The sequence below is a fragment of the Manacus candei genome, unplaced genomic scaffold (genome assembly GCF_025592945.1).
Source record: "Manacus candei isolate 608988 ecotype Guabito, Panama unplaced genomic scaffold, ASM2559294v1 h1tg000047l, whole genome shotgun sequence".
Lineage (NCBI taxonomy): Eukaryota > Metazoa > Chordata > Aves > Passeriformes > Pipridae > Manacus > Manacus candei.
In genome coordinates this window covers 7,401,433-7,417,208 of record NW_026138095.1, presented here as the reverse complement: position 1 = coordinate 7,417,208, position 15,776 = coordinate 7,401,433, and the positions used below count along the sequence as shown (strand labels likewise).

At 54.2% G+C, this 15,776-nt stretch overlaps 1 protein-coding gene across 1 annotated transcript; it reads left to right on the top strand.

Moving 5' to 3' along the window:
- The first annotated feature begins 631 nt into the window (after positions 1–631).
- FOXJ1 (forkhead box J1) lies at positions 632–7,503 on the top strand. Its single transcript, XM_051797844.1, has 3 exons — positions 632–897; positions 1,743–2,294; positions 5,057–7,503. Exons 2-3 carry the CDS (start codon positions 1,797–1,799, stop codon positions 5,855–5,857), a joined length of 1,299 nt encoding a protein of 432 aa, XP_051653804.1. The 5' UTR covers positions 632–897; positions 1,743–1,796; the 3' UTR covers positions 5,858–7,503.
- Positions 7,504–15,776: the final 8,273 nt, after the last annotated feature.

Genomic DNA, 15,776 nt, shown 5'->3' with positions numbered 1-15,776 from the left:
GCCTCCTTCAGCTTCGCCCTCATCGCTGTGGGTGCATTGGGAGCCAGCACAGGAAGGAGGAAAAGGGCTGGGGTTGCCCCTGTGAGACAGGACACAGGTTTTCACAGAATCACAGAATGTTTTGGGTTAGAAGGACGTTAAAAACCATCTCCTTCCAACTCCCCCCTGCCCTGGGCAGGGACACCTTCAACTAGACCAGGTTGCTCCGAACCCCATCCAACCTGGCCTTGGGGATGGGGCAGCCACAGCTTCTCTGGACAACCTGTTCCAACACCCTCACAGTAGAGAATTTCTTACAATTATCTAATCTAAACCTACTCCCTTTCAGTTCGAAGCCATTCCCCCTTGTCCTATCACCAGGTGCCCTCGCAAAAAGTCCCCCTCCGTGTCCTCGTCGCTCCCCTCCAGGTACTGAAAACCCGCCATAAGGTCACCCCGGAGCCTCCTCATCTCCCCGGGGCTGCCGCCGCTGGGTTCGTCCCGGGCTTCGGGGGGGGGGGTCCCGCAGCATCCCTGGGTACCACCCCCCCAAAATCCCGCCCCGTCCCCATGGCAACGCGCGGGCCAATGGCGCGGCCGGAGGATGTTTACGGGGCGGGGCCGTCGCCGCGGCAACGCGCGAAGCCTCCCGGAGCCGCTACTTAACCCCGCGCCGGGGCGGCCGCGGCTCACGGCGGCTCGGCGGGCACGGCCCGGCCCGGCCACCCCGCACGGAGCCGGCACGGGCACCCCGGCAGCCTCAGGGCTTCTCTTTCCCCTTTCTTCTTCCCCCCGCTTTTTTTCTTTTTTCTGGTTTTTTGTTTTTTTTTTTTTTTTCCTCCCCTCCACTGCTGTTTTTCCAGAAGCTTCTTGCTCTGTCGTGAACTTTGGCGGTTGGGGGACGACAGCGGGACGGGGGTAAGGGGGAGCGGTGGGGGCCGGGGAGGGCGGTGGGATGGGGTGGGACGGGACGGGCAGAGCGGGCGAAGCCGCTGGAAGGGGCGGTAGGTCTGCGCGGGGGGAGCGGCTCTTGTTACGTGCCCTCCCGGGCGCTCTCTCCTGGCCCAAAACCACGGGATTTCGGGTTTAGAGACTGGCACCGGAGCCAGGCGCCGCATCCCCTACCCGGGGCTCCCCAAAGCCTGAAGCTACCGGCTCGCTCTGACTGAGGGTGTGCTTGGAATGGGACCCTGACAACCCCGCCCCAAGCCCTCCAAGTTGTATCTGTGGATGTGCCTGGGGTGGGACTCCGGCAACCCCCCTAAGCTCCCCGAGTTATTTCTGGGTACCAGGGGAAGGTAGAAGCAGAAATAGCCTCAAACTGAGGGAAGTTGGCTGCGAGGGGGGGAAACTTTAAAGTATTTTGTCAAGGTGTTGGACCCAGAGTTAGTCCTGCTAGCAGCAGGTACCCAGAGCTGTGTGTCCCCAAGAAACAACCTCACTTTGTGGGCTGGCAGGGATTTTGGTTGCTTGGGGTGGTTTTTTTGTTGTTTGGGGTTTTTTTTTAATTCTTTGTTCAGCCAAAAACTTGCTGGGTAGCGCCAGCCAACGGGTTTGGGTGACATTGGAGTGTAGGGTTTTGAGGGAATTTCCCCAAGGCTCAGGGCTGCTAAAGCCCCCCTGGGGCAGGTGTTGCAGCTCCCTTGCACAGCACCCCAGGGATGGGTCTCACTCAGCAGCACCAGGAGCACCCAGGCCTGGCCCTGCCTGGCTGCCAGAGAGCACCTCAGAGAACATCAGCCTTCTCCCTGTTGCTCTTGCAGGATCGGGCCCATCCCTTCCCTCCCCTCCCCGTGCACCCCGTGCAGCCCTGAGGCATGGCGTGGTCGAGCCAAGCGCTGAAAGCAAAGGGCAAACTGAAGTGCGTGGAGGAAGACCTGGATGACAGCCTGCCAGACCTCCGCTGGCTGAGCGACTTCACAGTCGCCCAGACAGGCCTGCCCCAGTTATACCCCGGCTCGGACCCCCAGGACTGTTACACCATGAGTGAGAGCCTGTTCAGTCTGGTCGACTTCGAGTCCCCCTGCTCGCCCCTGGCCGCTGACCCGGCGTGCAAGGGCACCCGTCACACCCCCTGCACGCCCGTCTCCTCCTCCACCTCCTCGACGACGCACCACGACATGGCTGTGCCCCCCCACCTCGCAGGGGACATCGACTACAAGACCAACCCACACGTCAAGCCACCCTATTCCTACGCCACCCTGATCTGCATGGCGATGGAAGCCAGCAACAAACCCAAAATCACCCTCTCTGCCATCTACAAGTGGATTACGGACAACTTCTGCTACTTCCGGCACGCCGATCCCACCTGGCAGGTAGGAGGTTTGGAGCCCTCTTGCCTTAGCCCCTCTCCCTGCAGGGCTGGGCAGGGCTTTCCGCAGCCTCCACCCTGCACGAAGGTCTGCAGGGATGCTGGATCCCACTGGGAGAAGAGGGGCACTGGCAGCCAGTGGGGAAGGGCTGGAACAGGAAAGAACTTGGCTGGGCACAAATGCCACAGCTGCAGGGGTGGCAGAGGGAAGGAGCCATTCTGGAGGAGAGCCCGGGGACATTTTGGGAGCAGAGAGGTACCTGTTGGGCTCCTGGCACCTGAGGCTCCTCTTGGCTCCAGGGCAAAGGCCTCTCAATCCCTACCCTTCTGCAGCTCTCACTGGTTCCTGAGTCCCTTGGGACTGAGTGCACATGGAGTTAGCAGGTCAAGTGTCCCCGAGTACTGAGGACCAGGCACAGGAGAGGGATGGAGATGCCACTTGTTGGACAAGTCGCTTGTTGGGGAGGTTCTGAGCAGAAATGCTGCTGCTTTCCAAGCAGGGCAGAGGGCTGAGCTCCTGGCCCCTCGGACAGGTCAAGGAGTCTCCATCACTGGGATGAGCTGCTCAGACCTGCAGAGGGAAACTCAAGAGAGGTCAAATAGGGCTGCCATCCCCAGCAAGCACAAGCATGTCCTTGTGGAATTGGGGACAGCCCCCAGGCTCACCAGCTTTGGGGACAGCCTGAAGCCCAGGGGCTTTTCCCAGACACCTTGGCTCGCTGCCCTCCTTCATCACACGAGGGGACCTCTGGCACGTGAGGCTTTCTAGGATGTGGCAGGGCAAGAAGGACCTGAGTGGCTCATCCTTCTGTTATTCCCAGCCCAAACCCGCAGCACGTCACTAACCCTGATGGCAGTGCCCACCCAGGCAGGGCTGGGGAAACCCACTGCAAAGGCCCTGCCCAGGCACTGCCCACATTCTCTCCAGGCAGGTGGGCCTCCAGCAGCTCTTGAACCCCATCATGGGGAAGGGAACCCCTCCCAGTCCCTCTCCAGGGTCACCTTGGTCCCCCAGCCTCCTCCTTGCTCAGGGGACCTACGGGAGCGATTTGGAAGGAGGAGCTGGGTGCCAGAGTGTTGACTTTCTCCTGCATACTCATGGCTGGGTATTCACAACATTTTTAATTAAATGTGTTTATTAAAAAAAGAAAGAAGGTTTTCAATCCCTCTCTGCAGAGATCCAGGGGGTACACTGGGCTGGGGCAGGCAGGAATGATAAATATGTTAACCGGTTGGGTAATAACTCAGCCCGGCCTGAGCGAAGTTTGGGATGGGAAGGAGAGATGGGGAGCAGAGAATGCAGCTTTCAAGTCTCTGATCCTTGTAAAATTTCATTAAACTGTAAAATTGAAGTTACCACAGCCTGGACTGTGTGGAGGGATGTCTGTGTTCCTGCTTCTTCTTTCTTTTATTTTTTTTTAATTTAGTTTTCTGCTTTTTATTTTTCTCTTTTCTTTTTTCTCTTTTGTTTCTATTTACTTTATATATTTTTTTCTTCCTCTCTTTTCTTTTTTTTTTTTCCCTTTTCTTTCTTTCTGTGTTCTCATCCCCTATCCCGATTCCCGTACGTGAAGACATCCTGGAAAGGTCATGCCACCCATAGTCCCGGGGGGAGATGGATATATTCCTGTGGGAGCTGAGTGCTTTGGAGAGGAGCCAACAAACCCAAGGAGCTTCAGCCCAGAGGAGGGTTTTGTTGTGTGTGTGTGTGTGTGTGTGAGTGAGTGAGTGTGTGCATGTTTTTCAACAGCTCTAAGCAATCGAGCCTTGTTTTTCCTATTCGGCACTACGGATTATGGATGAATAAGCATAAAGATATCCAGGCAACATTAAAAAAAAAAACCCCACCTCTACCATATCCAATCTCTTAGTACAGTCCTGGCTTTGTGGAGTCCAACGCTGGGTTATTTACCCAATAACTGAGTTTCCTTTCTGATTATTCACATCACTCCAGGCACATTCAGGGTTTCAGAACAGCTCGACGGGAGCAGAAACTCCGCCTTTTCTTTTTTTCCCCCCTTTTTTTTTTTTTCTTCCCCCTCAGCTTATTTGAGCAGTGGCTGATGAAGATGCAGTGATCTCACACGGAGCTTCCCCGGGCCAGGAGGCACCTCTGAGGACACACAGGGCCACGGTGGAACAGTCCACGTGTCTCTCCGTGTTCTCCCATCTGATTTGTGCCAGCCTGGCTGTGGGAAGGCATGGTGCCTAATTTTTGGGCAAGTATTTTCCCCTCAACACTAGCAATAGGAGCAGATGAACCGGGGGATGGAAGGAGGGCCCTATAATGCCATCCCCCACGGTGCTGCCATGTGTTGCCCCTTGTAATGGGGCTGTGGCCACATCGGTGTAGGGACCCACCTCTTCCTCCTCAGACGTGGGGGAGGACCCAACCTCCTCCAGCTTAGTTCCATGCCTAGAGCAACTCAAGGTTTCTCCCAGTGCTCTGCATGATCCAAGGCCCCAATTTCCAGCCAAGGAGAGTTGCCCAAAAGCTTCCTGTTGGTTGGCAAGTCCTTGCTCAAACCCATTAGCTCCTGGCATTTCTGGCTGGATGAGACAGGAGGCAGGAAAACTCTGCTGGAGACTCGGGTTTGGGGGACTTTCTGCTGAGCATGTAGCCTGGGATGTCCTGACATTGCCAGTTTTGCTTTGTTTTCCTAAAGGTCCTTTGTTTTCCTAAAGGTCCACCGGCCTCCCCACACAGGTAGGTCCTGTGGTAGCAGATGAGCATTCAACCTCGGTTTCTTTCTCTTTTGGATCTAGAACTCCATCCGGCACAACCTCTCCTTGAACAAGTCCTTCATCAAGGTGCCCCGGGAGAAAGACGAGCCAGGGAAAGGTGGATTTTGGAAGCTTGACCCCTACTATGCCAACAGGCTCAAGTATGGGACTTACAAGAAGCGGCGGATGTCCCCAGTGCAGATCCACCCGGCCTTCTCCGGAAGAGCCCAGAAGGAAGCACAGCATGTCGTCAGCCCACCCACTTCAGCCTGCAGCTCCAACAGCATCCTGGAGGCCAACATGGCATCACAGCAGCTGCTCAAAGAGTTTGAGGAAGCCACCAGCAACCAGAATTGGAATCCAGTGGGTAACAAAGCTGGGCAGAAGCGCAAGCAGCCCTCGCCCATGCCAACAGCCAAGGCGTCCCGGCTTTCCAGCTCTGCCTTGATGACCCAGGAGGAGGAGACCGAGGTGGGATCACTGAAAGGTGTCTTTGACTGGGAAACTGTCTTTAACACCAACCTTAATGGAGACTTCTCCACACTTGTGGATATGGAGCTCCCACCTTCCATCAACCCCGTAACGTGTGACCTGGACTGGACGGGACAAGGGCAGCACATGGACTGTCCCCAGGGGCAGGAGCAAGTCCTCACCGAATCCAACCAGTACAACCTGGACTTTAACGAAACCCTCATGGCCACTGCTTACCTGGAGCATCCCTGGGATGAAGGGACAAGTGATTACCTCTCCAACTGCGTCAACATTGACCAGGTGTTTGAAGACATCGACGCCTCTTTGCTGGCAGATGTGATCAACCTGAGCAGTCTGGCACGCCTCTTATAAGACTTTAGGATGCTCTCCCCAAGCTTGGACTTACAAGGGACAAGATTTTCTAGAGATGCCCATGGGTGACTCTTACCAGCTTTGTTGTAAGGTTACTCCCAGAAACACCAGGGGAGAAAAAAACCCCACCACCCCAGGAACTGCCTGCTGTGTCTTTAAAGGACACCTCAGAAGTCTCTAGTTTTCTCAAGAGAAGGAAAATAACACTACTTATTTTTTTACATTTTACTTTTAAAAAAGAAATGTGAATTATAATGGGGTTTTTTTCCCATCAGGGCTAAAAGTACCTGCTAAATCCCATCCAAGGCAGGAGATTCCTGGTGGCTTAGGACTTGGTAGACTTAAGTGCAATTTCCTCACCTCTTTGTCTCTCTGTTTCTCTCTGTCTTTCCTTTTTCTGTCTCAGTGCAGTTGGTAGATGCAGTGTGATAATTAGCTGGTAAGCAAATACAGGTCCCTTCTGGATTCTCCAAGTTCAACATCCCAGCTGACTTGTGCCTAGGGAAGAAGAAAAGGTTTATAAATTCAGCAAGTGTGCCTCTTTAGATGTTTTTTATATAATCTATTATATATTATATATTCAAAGAAATCTATATTTTTTAGCACTAGAATTTCTTAAGGGGGGAGGGGTAGACTGGAAATGCAGTTTGGGAGTTGTTTTCTATTTTCACAGTTTAAAGGTTTTGTGTTCACTGTTCTGTAAAACAAGACCACGCAAAGGAGGACTCCTGCAGCAACAAGATTCGTGAAGAATCCAGGAACTGGCCCGGACAGGAGAGGAGCAGCAGGGACCAGGGTGCTCCCAAAACTGGCTTTTGTATTTTTTTTGTACCCAAAATCCTTGCCGCAGTTGCCAAAGGATCTGGACCACCATAAACCCTCTCGTTCACCCACTGACGTAGCCTCTCTCCACTTTTTTGGTCTGAGACTGTTGCTCTTCACTTCTTCAGCTCTTCCATCAGGCTCCAAGTGCAAGGAAAACCCCACGGCCTGGCCCTCAGCTGCTGGTGGTGGGATCACTCCACATCTAACGCTCCCAGGTGGGACTGAGCAGGAAAGAAATCCACATCCAGGCTCCATCCAGGAGCTCAGGCCAAAGACTTGTGTGTGCAACAGGCTCTGGGGACAGCAGTGGAAATGAAGTCCCGTCCAGCCAGGAGCAGCTCAGGAGCCAGGAGAGACACTGGGATGTGCAGCGAGAGCGTGGCAGGGTCTGTGCAAGGTAGCTTGGAAATATTTTGGGAGCAGAGCCAAACTCTGCTGAAACCTGACTTGAAGCTCTCAAAAAACAGATTTTTTGCCTCTCCTTTGCTGTGGGCTGTGAGAGGTAGAGCAGCCATTAGGTAGGAGCAAGTAGAAGCTGGAATTTTAGTGGTGTGTCGTAGATTTGCCAAAAAAAAAAAAGGAAGATTATAAATAGATTCTGTTTTGGTTACAAAAGCACTTAGAGGGGGCTTTGGGATTGGTGTAGCTGTTTGTATTGACAAAGTTTCCTTTTCCTTGTTGTTTTTCTTCTATTTTTCCTGCTTTGGGGATGATGTTGAAGAACTGCAGAGTTACTTGTGCAATTTAACTTTTTTCATGCAAAGTTATTTACAAATTTAAAAAAAAATAATAATAAAATAAAAAAAATGGAGAAGAAAAAAAAAAAACATTCTGCCTTCTTGTTTCCTCTCCCCAGCCCAGCTTGTACCTCCAGCCCCAGGACACGGGAGGTCTCAGCTACTTCCGTGACAGCACAGAAATTCCCTGTGGGACAATGGTTACACACCAAATGGGTGACACAAGGCTGGCTGTGTCCTGAGTCCTGGGAGCTGCTCCCAGCCCTGGGAATAGCCTTCCTTGCCCCTGCAGGGAGCTCCTGGGGGTGACATGGGCTGAATGCCTGGGACTATCCCTCTGTTTGTGCCATGTCTCCTCCTGGCCCTGTAGGTGCTCCAGGGAGACCAAGTGACTTCAGAGCCCTTGTGGGCACTGGGCAGCAAGAGGAGCTGCACAGAGATCCCCCTCCAGACCCTGCCTGGGGCTTATCACAGCCCTTGCTGTCTCCACAGCACACAAGGAGCACCCTACCACCTTCCCAGTGATCTGCTGGATCCCCTCAGCACCAGGCATTGCAGCAGCCAGAGCTGCCACAGCTGCTCCCAATCCAGCCAATCTCAACCCAAAATAAGGGCTGAGCTCACTGTAGGGGCTGGCCTTGGACTGGATGTGTTTTGTGCCGGGAAGGCAAGATGCTGCCCTTGGGATAAGGTAGGGTTATCCCTGTGGGGAACAGCTTTGGTGTGCCTAGGGGGAATTTTAGAGGCAGATCTGCGTCTCTCCTTTGAGCTTGTGGACCATGAACACCAAAAGGCAATAAGGAGTTTCCTGTCCTGGCTTCTCCTCCTCTCAGCTCCCTGTTGATAGGACTGGGAGAGCTGCTGCCTGCTTCCCCCTGGTACTGGTGGCACTTCAGGGCTGCAAAAAGCTGGCAACCCCCCCTTGTCCCTTGGTCCCTTTCTTTATTTTGTTTTGCTGGGCACAAACATGTAGTTTCTGTTTTTAAACCCCCTGGAAAAGGGGAGCCTCCAGCATCCCCACCCTGCCAGGGGACTGAAAAAAACAACCTTGCCAGGAAAAACTATTCCAGCCTGCCGGAGCCAGTCGAGGGGTTTAAAGTGAGAAAGGGTGAATATAAAGGAGGCACCAGGCGAGGCCTGAAACAACCTCGTTTTGTTCGGCTTCTGAAAGCAACCGAACCAAGCTGGACGTGAATTTTCTTTTCTTTCAATGAGATGGTTTGTGGAGGGAGCGGTTTTTCAAGCGGCAGCCAGGAGGTGCAGGAGTGGGGAGTGCTCGGGGTGGTGGCATCGCTTCCCATGGGCGCGGGGACAGGCGGCACACCGCGGTCCTGCCCACGCAAAGCCCGGGTGTGCTCGGGGCCAAGAACCGTGCCAGGAGGGACGTCAGGACCCGGCAGCCCCAGACCTGCCCGGGCTTGCCGGTGGCAGCGGGGTTGGAGCCTGTGGCTGGGGCTGGTCCAGCCCCGGGGCTGTCCCGGCTCGCCCGGAACACTCGCGGTGACGGGGTGGGGACCCCCACGCTGGTAGTGTCCCCCCCCCCGCTACAAGCATCGTGCAATGAAACCCAGAGCACTGCAGAGCTGGCTGCGTTCTGGGGCTTCCACCAGCACCCACCAAAGCGGGTCTGGGAAGAGCCGAGCTCCAAAAAACTCTCTGCAAACTCAACTTTGCAGCCCCAGCCACGTCCTTCCCTGACTGGTTATTAAGCACAGGGCAATTATTCCTTTATTATTTATTTCTGCTATTTCCCCAGCCGTCTCCTCATCCATCATCCTTCCCTGATGGGCAAACATTGACACCTCAAACCAATCTCTCGTTCACAGAGGGGGGAAAAAATATACACATAAGCCCTTCTTTTCTCTCCCTTTCTTGCCGTGTCTTTCTTTCCCCGCCATTGAGTGTGGGGCTGGCATGGAGCCATTCTGGCAACAGTCGGCTTTCACTTGCTAATCATCCTAAATATTGAAAATCAACGCCTAGAATAAACAGCTCAAAGATTGGGGCCATCTCTGCTCTGTTTGGAAATGCTAATCTCGCTGCCTTTTGTTTTCCTTGTATGGATTTGGTGGCTTGAGTTTGGAGGAGGTCACAGCTCAGGGGTTCTCTCTCCATCCCCAGATTTCTAAAAATTTTTCCCCCACTCTTCGTGAAAAATTCAGCCCGTTTTAACATCCCAGGCTGGAATGGTTGGAGTGGTGAGGGGGGAGAAGGGGGAAACAGGATGGAGGAGGGTAGGAAATGGACTTGCCTTGCATAGCAATGAATGAACACCCAAAGTTTGGGAAAAACCAGATTCCAAAACATGCATCACCGAGTTCACATGGACGTGAAATCTCTTGGGAACTACACTCAGATAGGAAGATCTGCTTGGTACAGCAGGTCCCTGGTGGGATTGGGATGGGAACAGCATTGGGGCAGCCTGGCCCTCATGCAGAGTGAGGCTTGGGGACATCTCAGTGACTCCCTGCCCCTGTGATTCTTTTTAGAGGATTTTATATTTGCAGGTCTGGAGATGCCGCAGCAAACCCCAGACAGGCTGTGCCGGGCCCCACGGCTGGACTCCAATGGCTTTGCCTGGAGGGATCAGGCTAGATGCAAACACCTCCCTGCAGGGGTGCTGGGGGAGGTGGCTTTGGCAACAGAGAGGGGGGAAAGAGCCCCTGACCACTGTTTTTCAGCAGCGATGTTGCACTGCCAGCAGAGCCCGGCGGGACCTGTGGCATTCGCACAGCCTGGATGGCTCCCAGCACCCTGATGGGGAAACTGAGGCAGGGCAAGGCGGTGGGCTGCTGTGGCTCAGAACCTGATTATCTGGGAGGCACTTTTGGAGCACGCCTGCACCCTGTTTTCAGTCATGTTTTTGGGCTATGTGGGGGGGCCCCTGCACCCTCTGGCACTGGGGGAGCACATCCAGCTAAAGTGCTCTCTGTGTCGCACCTCCCGGAGCCCCGGGACGGGTCAGTGGGCCGTTGCCAGTGGCTGTTCCTGGCTGGCACAATGTGCCGGCAGGCCAGGGCTTGCCCTGCGGTGGGGAGAGCGCCGGAGGCTGCTCCACAATGCAACAGCCCCTGCGTAAGTGCCGTCACGAGGAGACGCTCGGCAGGCACGCTGCCCTTCCTCCTCCTCCTCATCCCCACCATCCCCTCGATGCGTGCCCAGGTAGGGGGTTGCAGCCACACAGCGCTCCTGCTCTGCCAGCCCAGCCCATGCCACGAGAAGTGACCCCTGCGGGCATGGGGGGGACACATCCAGCCCCCCACGGTGTGGGGCTGAGCTGCAGGAGCAATGCCAGTTTCTCCTTCTCGAGAAACCACGTCATGCCAAGGTTGAAACTTGGCCGGTTTGCAAACAAGCGCCGTGGCCACGAGGATTTCTTCACAAAGGCTGTTTTTTCAAGTGGTTTATTTTCAGGTTTGGAGTGTTAGGACCATCCCACGTCCTGAGATTGTGTTTTGGGGCTTTTTTTTTGGTTTTCTACTGCCATCATGGCAGTGAGAAAATGGCTTTAAAAATCCAAAGCATGTTCCTTTGGTGTCTAATTGCTGGAGATGGGCCTTAAACCCCTCAAAAAGGTGGAAGCAGGGGCAGGCTGCAGGCTCTGCATCCCCTGGACACAGCTCACCTGCTGAGGGCAGAGCCAGGCAGCAAAGGCAGCCCGTGGGCAAGCAGCTGCATTTGGGGAGCAATGTGGGTATAAGCCCTGAATACTGGGGGCTTATGAATGGGACCGGCCAGGATGAGCAGCACGGCGATGTCTGGTATGGATGCATCCCTTGGGATGCTCCTATCCTGGGCTGGGGGCCGGCACAGGCAGCGGGAGGGCTGAGGGGCATTAGGAGAGGCGGGTGTTGACCTAGAAATCGCAAAGAATTTGGCCTGGCGTAGCGCTCGTGGGCAGGGTGCCAGCCTGGCAGCCGAGGGAAGCGCGGCTCTGCTCCGAAACGGCGCTCCTTTTTCCCGTAGCTGGGCTGGGAGAGGCAATTGCTGTCTGCCCCAGGAGCTCTGTGAGCACTGTGGGCTCGCTGGTGTCAAGGGGTGGGATGCTTATCGCTCCTAGCAGAGGCACTGCTGGATGAGCGTGCCAGGGATTTGGTTTTGCTCCTCTGGGGAGCGCACGCTCCCACCCGGTTGTGGGGTTGGTGCCAATTCTCAGCTGGGGAGCGGGGTGGGGGAGCAGCCTTGCAAGTGCTGAGCGGAGTAATGCTCCTTCCTGGCAGCTTTTGGTTACGAGACACATTAACAGGCAGGAATGTGCAAACATCCAAAGGTCGGAGCTGTGCAAGGCGGCTGCGGTGGCTGCAGTCCCTGGGAGCGCAGAAGGCAGAGGCAGGACCCCCGTGCCCCACTGCAGACAGACAGTATGGTGCAGGAGGGTCCCCTCTGCGTGGGCTTGTTGGACCTCCACCCTAGCAGACCCCATGTCCTTGCTGGGCAGCTCCTTGCCATCCCTGAGTGAATTCCTGCCGAGGGGATGAGGCCAGCTGCAGCCCTGCGTGGCCTCCCCGGTCCTGTCACGTGGGGGGACGTGTGCCCAACACCAGCCCGCATGGCAAACACCCCCCTTCCTTCCCCAGCAACGTGGCATAGAAAGAAAATGAGCATCATCCCCCCGCCTGGCCCCCAGCTCACAAAATGCAGTGTCCTGTGGTTGCCCTGTCCCCTGGACTGATGCTCCTGGTGCTCCCACCCATTCCAAAACCCTCTGGGAACCTCCTGTTCCAGGGAGGAGAGGAAGGGCTCAGCCATGTGCTGGGTGGCACCTTGCTGGTCCCAAGTATGTGGCAGCTCCTTGGTGGCCTGATGTGCTGGGCTGGCAAAGGGGGGGTCTCTACCCTGTTCCCCCCAATCCCACAGAGAACTAAGTAAACAGTGATGAGGGGAACCTCGTTAATCCTGGTCTTTCATTTACAAAAAGGCATTTAGAGCTGGCTCTGCAGGCAGTTATCAGAGTGTAGAGGAGGTTTTCCCAGCAGGACCTTAATTCCCTCTGCAAATAAAGCTGGAAGGAGGGGGAGCACAGCTTGTGTCTGCGATAGATGAAGGCTTGGGGGGGGACTTTTGGGGCCAGCCTTGGAGGGGCTGATCCCCATGAACTCCTTCCTGCAAGAAGCAGGGGAGTTTGCTGAGGGATTCCCTGTTAGGGGACTGTTTAGGTGCTGTTTCAGGGCAATTCTTGCTATGCTGCATCCTTTCCCTGGAGCAGCAAGGCTGGTCAGGGACACGTGGAAAGGACTGGGAAGCTGCAGGAGGCTGAGCACCAACTCTTGCTCCACGTGGACCTGGTTTTCTGGGAGCACTGCACATCCCTATGGACGTGCATTGCAGTGGTCTGGACGCAGGTCAGGATCAAAGCAAAGTCAGCAGGGCTTGGGGCGTTACCAGGGAGGCAAAGTCCTGTGGTGGATTTGGTTCCTGTCTCATCTGTCCAAGTTCATGGACACGTAGCAGCCAGGGCACATGCCCGGGCGCATCCCGTGCCCTGTCTGTGCACACTCACTCCCTCTTGCAGGGGCTCCCCACTCATAACACCACCTGGAAGGGAAAATCAGGTTCTTGTCAGGAAGCTCAGAGCTCCTGGTTTTTCTGTCTGAAGATTAATTTGGCCGAGGATTAATCGCTTTTTCTATCCAGCTGACCTGAGGGGAGACAGAACAGGATGTGTCTGGGGAGAGGGTGAGGGCAGTGCCATTGGCAAAGGTGTTCCCAAGTGTTCCCACAGCCTGGGGCACTGCTGGGTTACACGGCCTGGGACAGCCCTGCAGCCCAGAACGAAAATTTTGTAATTTTATGTTAATCCTGGGTCCTCTGTACTCTGATCTTTCTCCTCTCCCACATCAAATGCAAAATCCTTTTGGAGGCTCCTGGTTGTATTAATCTTGTTTTGCCCTCACTGCCACACACTGCATCCTTGCAGGCAGCTCCTGTGACTCAGGAATGCTGCTGCCCTGTCCCCTCCCCACTGTCCCCTCTGTGCAGGAGTGGATTAGCCCCACCAGCAGGGAGGTGAACAGGCATAATTCTTTTTTTTTTTTTTGCAATAAGATGACTATTTTTTAATGCAGGAACTGTTCCTGGGGTGAGTAGTACCGAACCACAATGCAGGGTACAGAAAGTCCCTGCTTCAAGAGCTACTATTAATTGAATTTATCCAAATCTTGTCAAGATTACACTTCTGTACAACCTTCGCCACCATGAAGGCAGGCAATAGAAATGTGGTTTCGGGGGATATCTGGGTCTTTTCAGCGACTTGCTGCCAAGCCCTGAGCAGGAAAAGCAAAACCTCTCCGCGCCTCAGTTTCCCCACCTGCAAATCAGGTTTGATTCTCTTTTCAGTGGCATTTTGGGTGACCAATGCCCTGAACACCTTGTCCTCAGAGAGCAGCGACTGTCACGTCCCTGGAGTGCCACTTCCTCATGCCTGTGGTGGTGAAAACTCCCGTTGCTGAACAACGGGGCCATGATGTTGTTTGAACCCTGTGGTCTCCACACCCCAAAGGCTGGGCTCTGATCTGATCCTCTGTTTTGGGGTTCAGAGCATTTGGATCTGTTTTGCTTGGCAAACGCTGTAAAAGGGACTCGTTAGATCTTTTATTGGCACACCCACACTCAAATGAGCATTGCAGAGATGCAATCCTTATTCATCCATGTTGTCTAGGTTTTCCACCTTCTGTGTCCGTGCTGAGACTGAAAAATCCCTTCTCCGGAGGAGAAAAAGAGGCTTTTTCTCCCTCTTCTGCCTCATGGAGTGGGAAGCAAGAGGTGACTCAGCATTCCTCCACGGTCACTGCTGTGTCACCACATCAGTCTTTGATCCCGGGCGGCAGCTTTGGCGCCGGGAATGGATCCCGGCGGGCGTGCGGGGACCCCGCGGTCCGCGGGGCGGGAAGAGTGGCGCGGCCAGGGCAGCTCCGGCGGGAAGGAGACCGGGATTGTCTTGGAGCTGCCGCTCCGCCAGCTGCACCCGCTGCTGGGAAAACAGCCAGATATGAGCTGGGGGGACTTACAGCCCAGAGATCCTTGCGCCCTTCTGCACCTTATTTTAACACATGTTCAAAGTGCAGTGTTTCTGCCCTTTCTTATTCATTTTTAACCGAAGTAACTTTGACTCTTTACGTTTGACCAAAAGCCATTTTTTTCTTTCCTGCTGCTTCCTGTTGGATGTGGTGTTACACCTCACGTTTGCAGAGTCCAGCAGTTTTTGTATGATGTATTTTCTGTACATTTATTCACTCTTTACCACCCTACACAGCAGCTGGGATATGAGGTGGTTGCCTCTATCCCACTCACCCTCTTTGCTCTGAGAGGTGTGCCACTCCATGAGGGGTGAGGGAGCTTTTTTTTTCTGGCTTTTCAGCAGATAAACAGCATTACTGGGGGGGAGCAGGCACAACTGTTCCCCAGAGTCAGTGAGGGGAGGTTTCCTTCTGGCTCTGGCTGCCCTTTGAATGAGGGGGTGAGTGCTGGCAGAAAGCATGGAATGCTGTAAGGAAAGAGATGGCTCTGCTGTACAGGGAGAAAAAACAATTCCCAATCATACCAGCCCAGTGGGGGGGCTGAGCCTGGACAGGGATCTTCTCTCTTATACTCTCAAGAACCCCTTTATCAGGTGTCCCCACAAAACATAACCAGGCAATATCACACACAGAAAACACGTCTCCCCTCACAGAGCCAGAGCCTGGGCACACCTGTGGACAGGGTGGGTTATGAAATCCGTTGAAGTTGTCGAACAAAAGAGCTCCTTTGGGTTGTTTCAGCTTCTTTGCAGAGCCTGGCATGGTTTGACAAGTGGAAGACAGATGGGAACACGCCGGTCCCTCTGCACGGCAGGAGCCTTTCCTTGGAGCAGCACAAGAAGGTGGGAGGCTGGGACTGCAGGTATTGGGAGAACCAGCTCCCTGCTCCAGGCTGGATGTCGTTTAGGAGGATGCAGAGCCTGCAGTGTGTGATACACCTGTCCATATTGCCCACCTGTGCTGCAGGAGGGAGCAGGTGGCAGTTCCCTGTGGGATAACATATCTCCCTAGAAACTGAATGCAGGACACGGCTGGGTGAACCTGCACTCCTGCAAAATGCCTATGATTCCATAATTCATATTCAGATTTCTATAATATCATTTCCCTGGGCCCAAACCCCTGCAATCTCCTTCCACATCTGTTGTGCACAAAAATCAGACTCGTTACCTGGTGTGCAGCAAGCCAGTAATTGCATACTGAGACATTGTTTATTTATTTCAGAGTTGCACAAGTCTGGGTGCTCGGTGGAATTCCACAAATTAAACACACCAACTATCAATTTACTATTTATTTTGCTATTTATATGTATGAGCAAACAAAGGAATTAGTGTTCATTAGCTA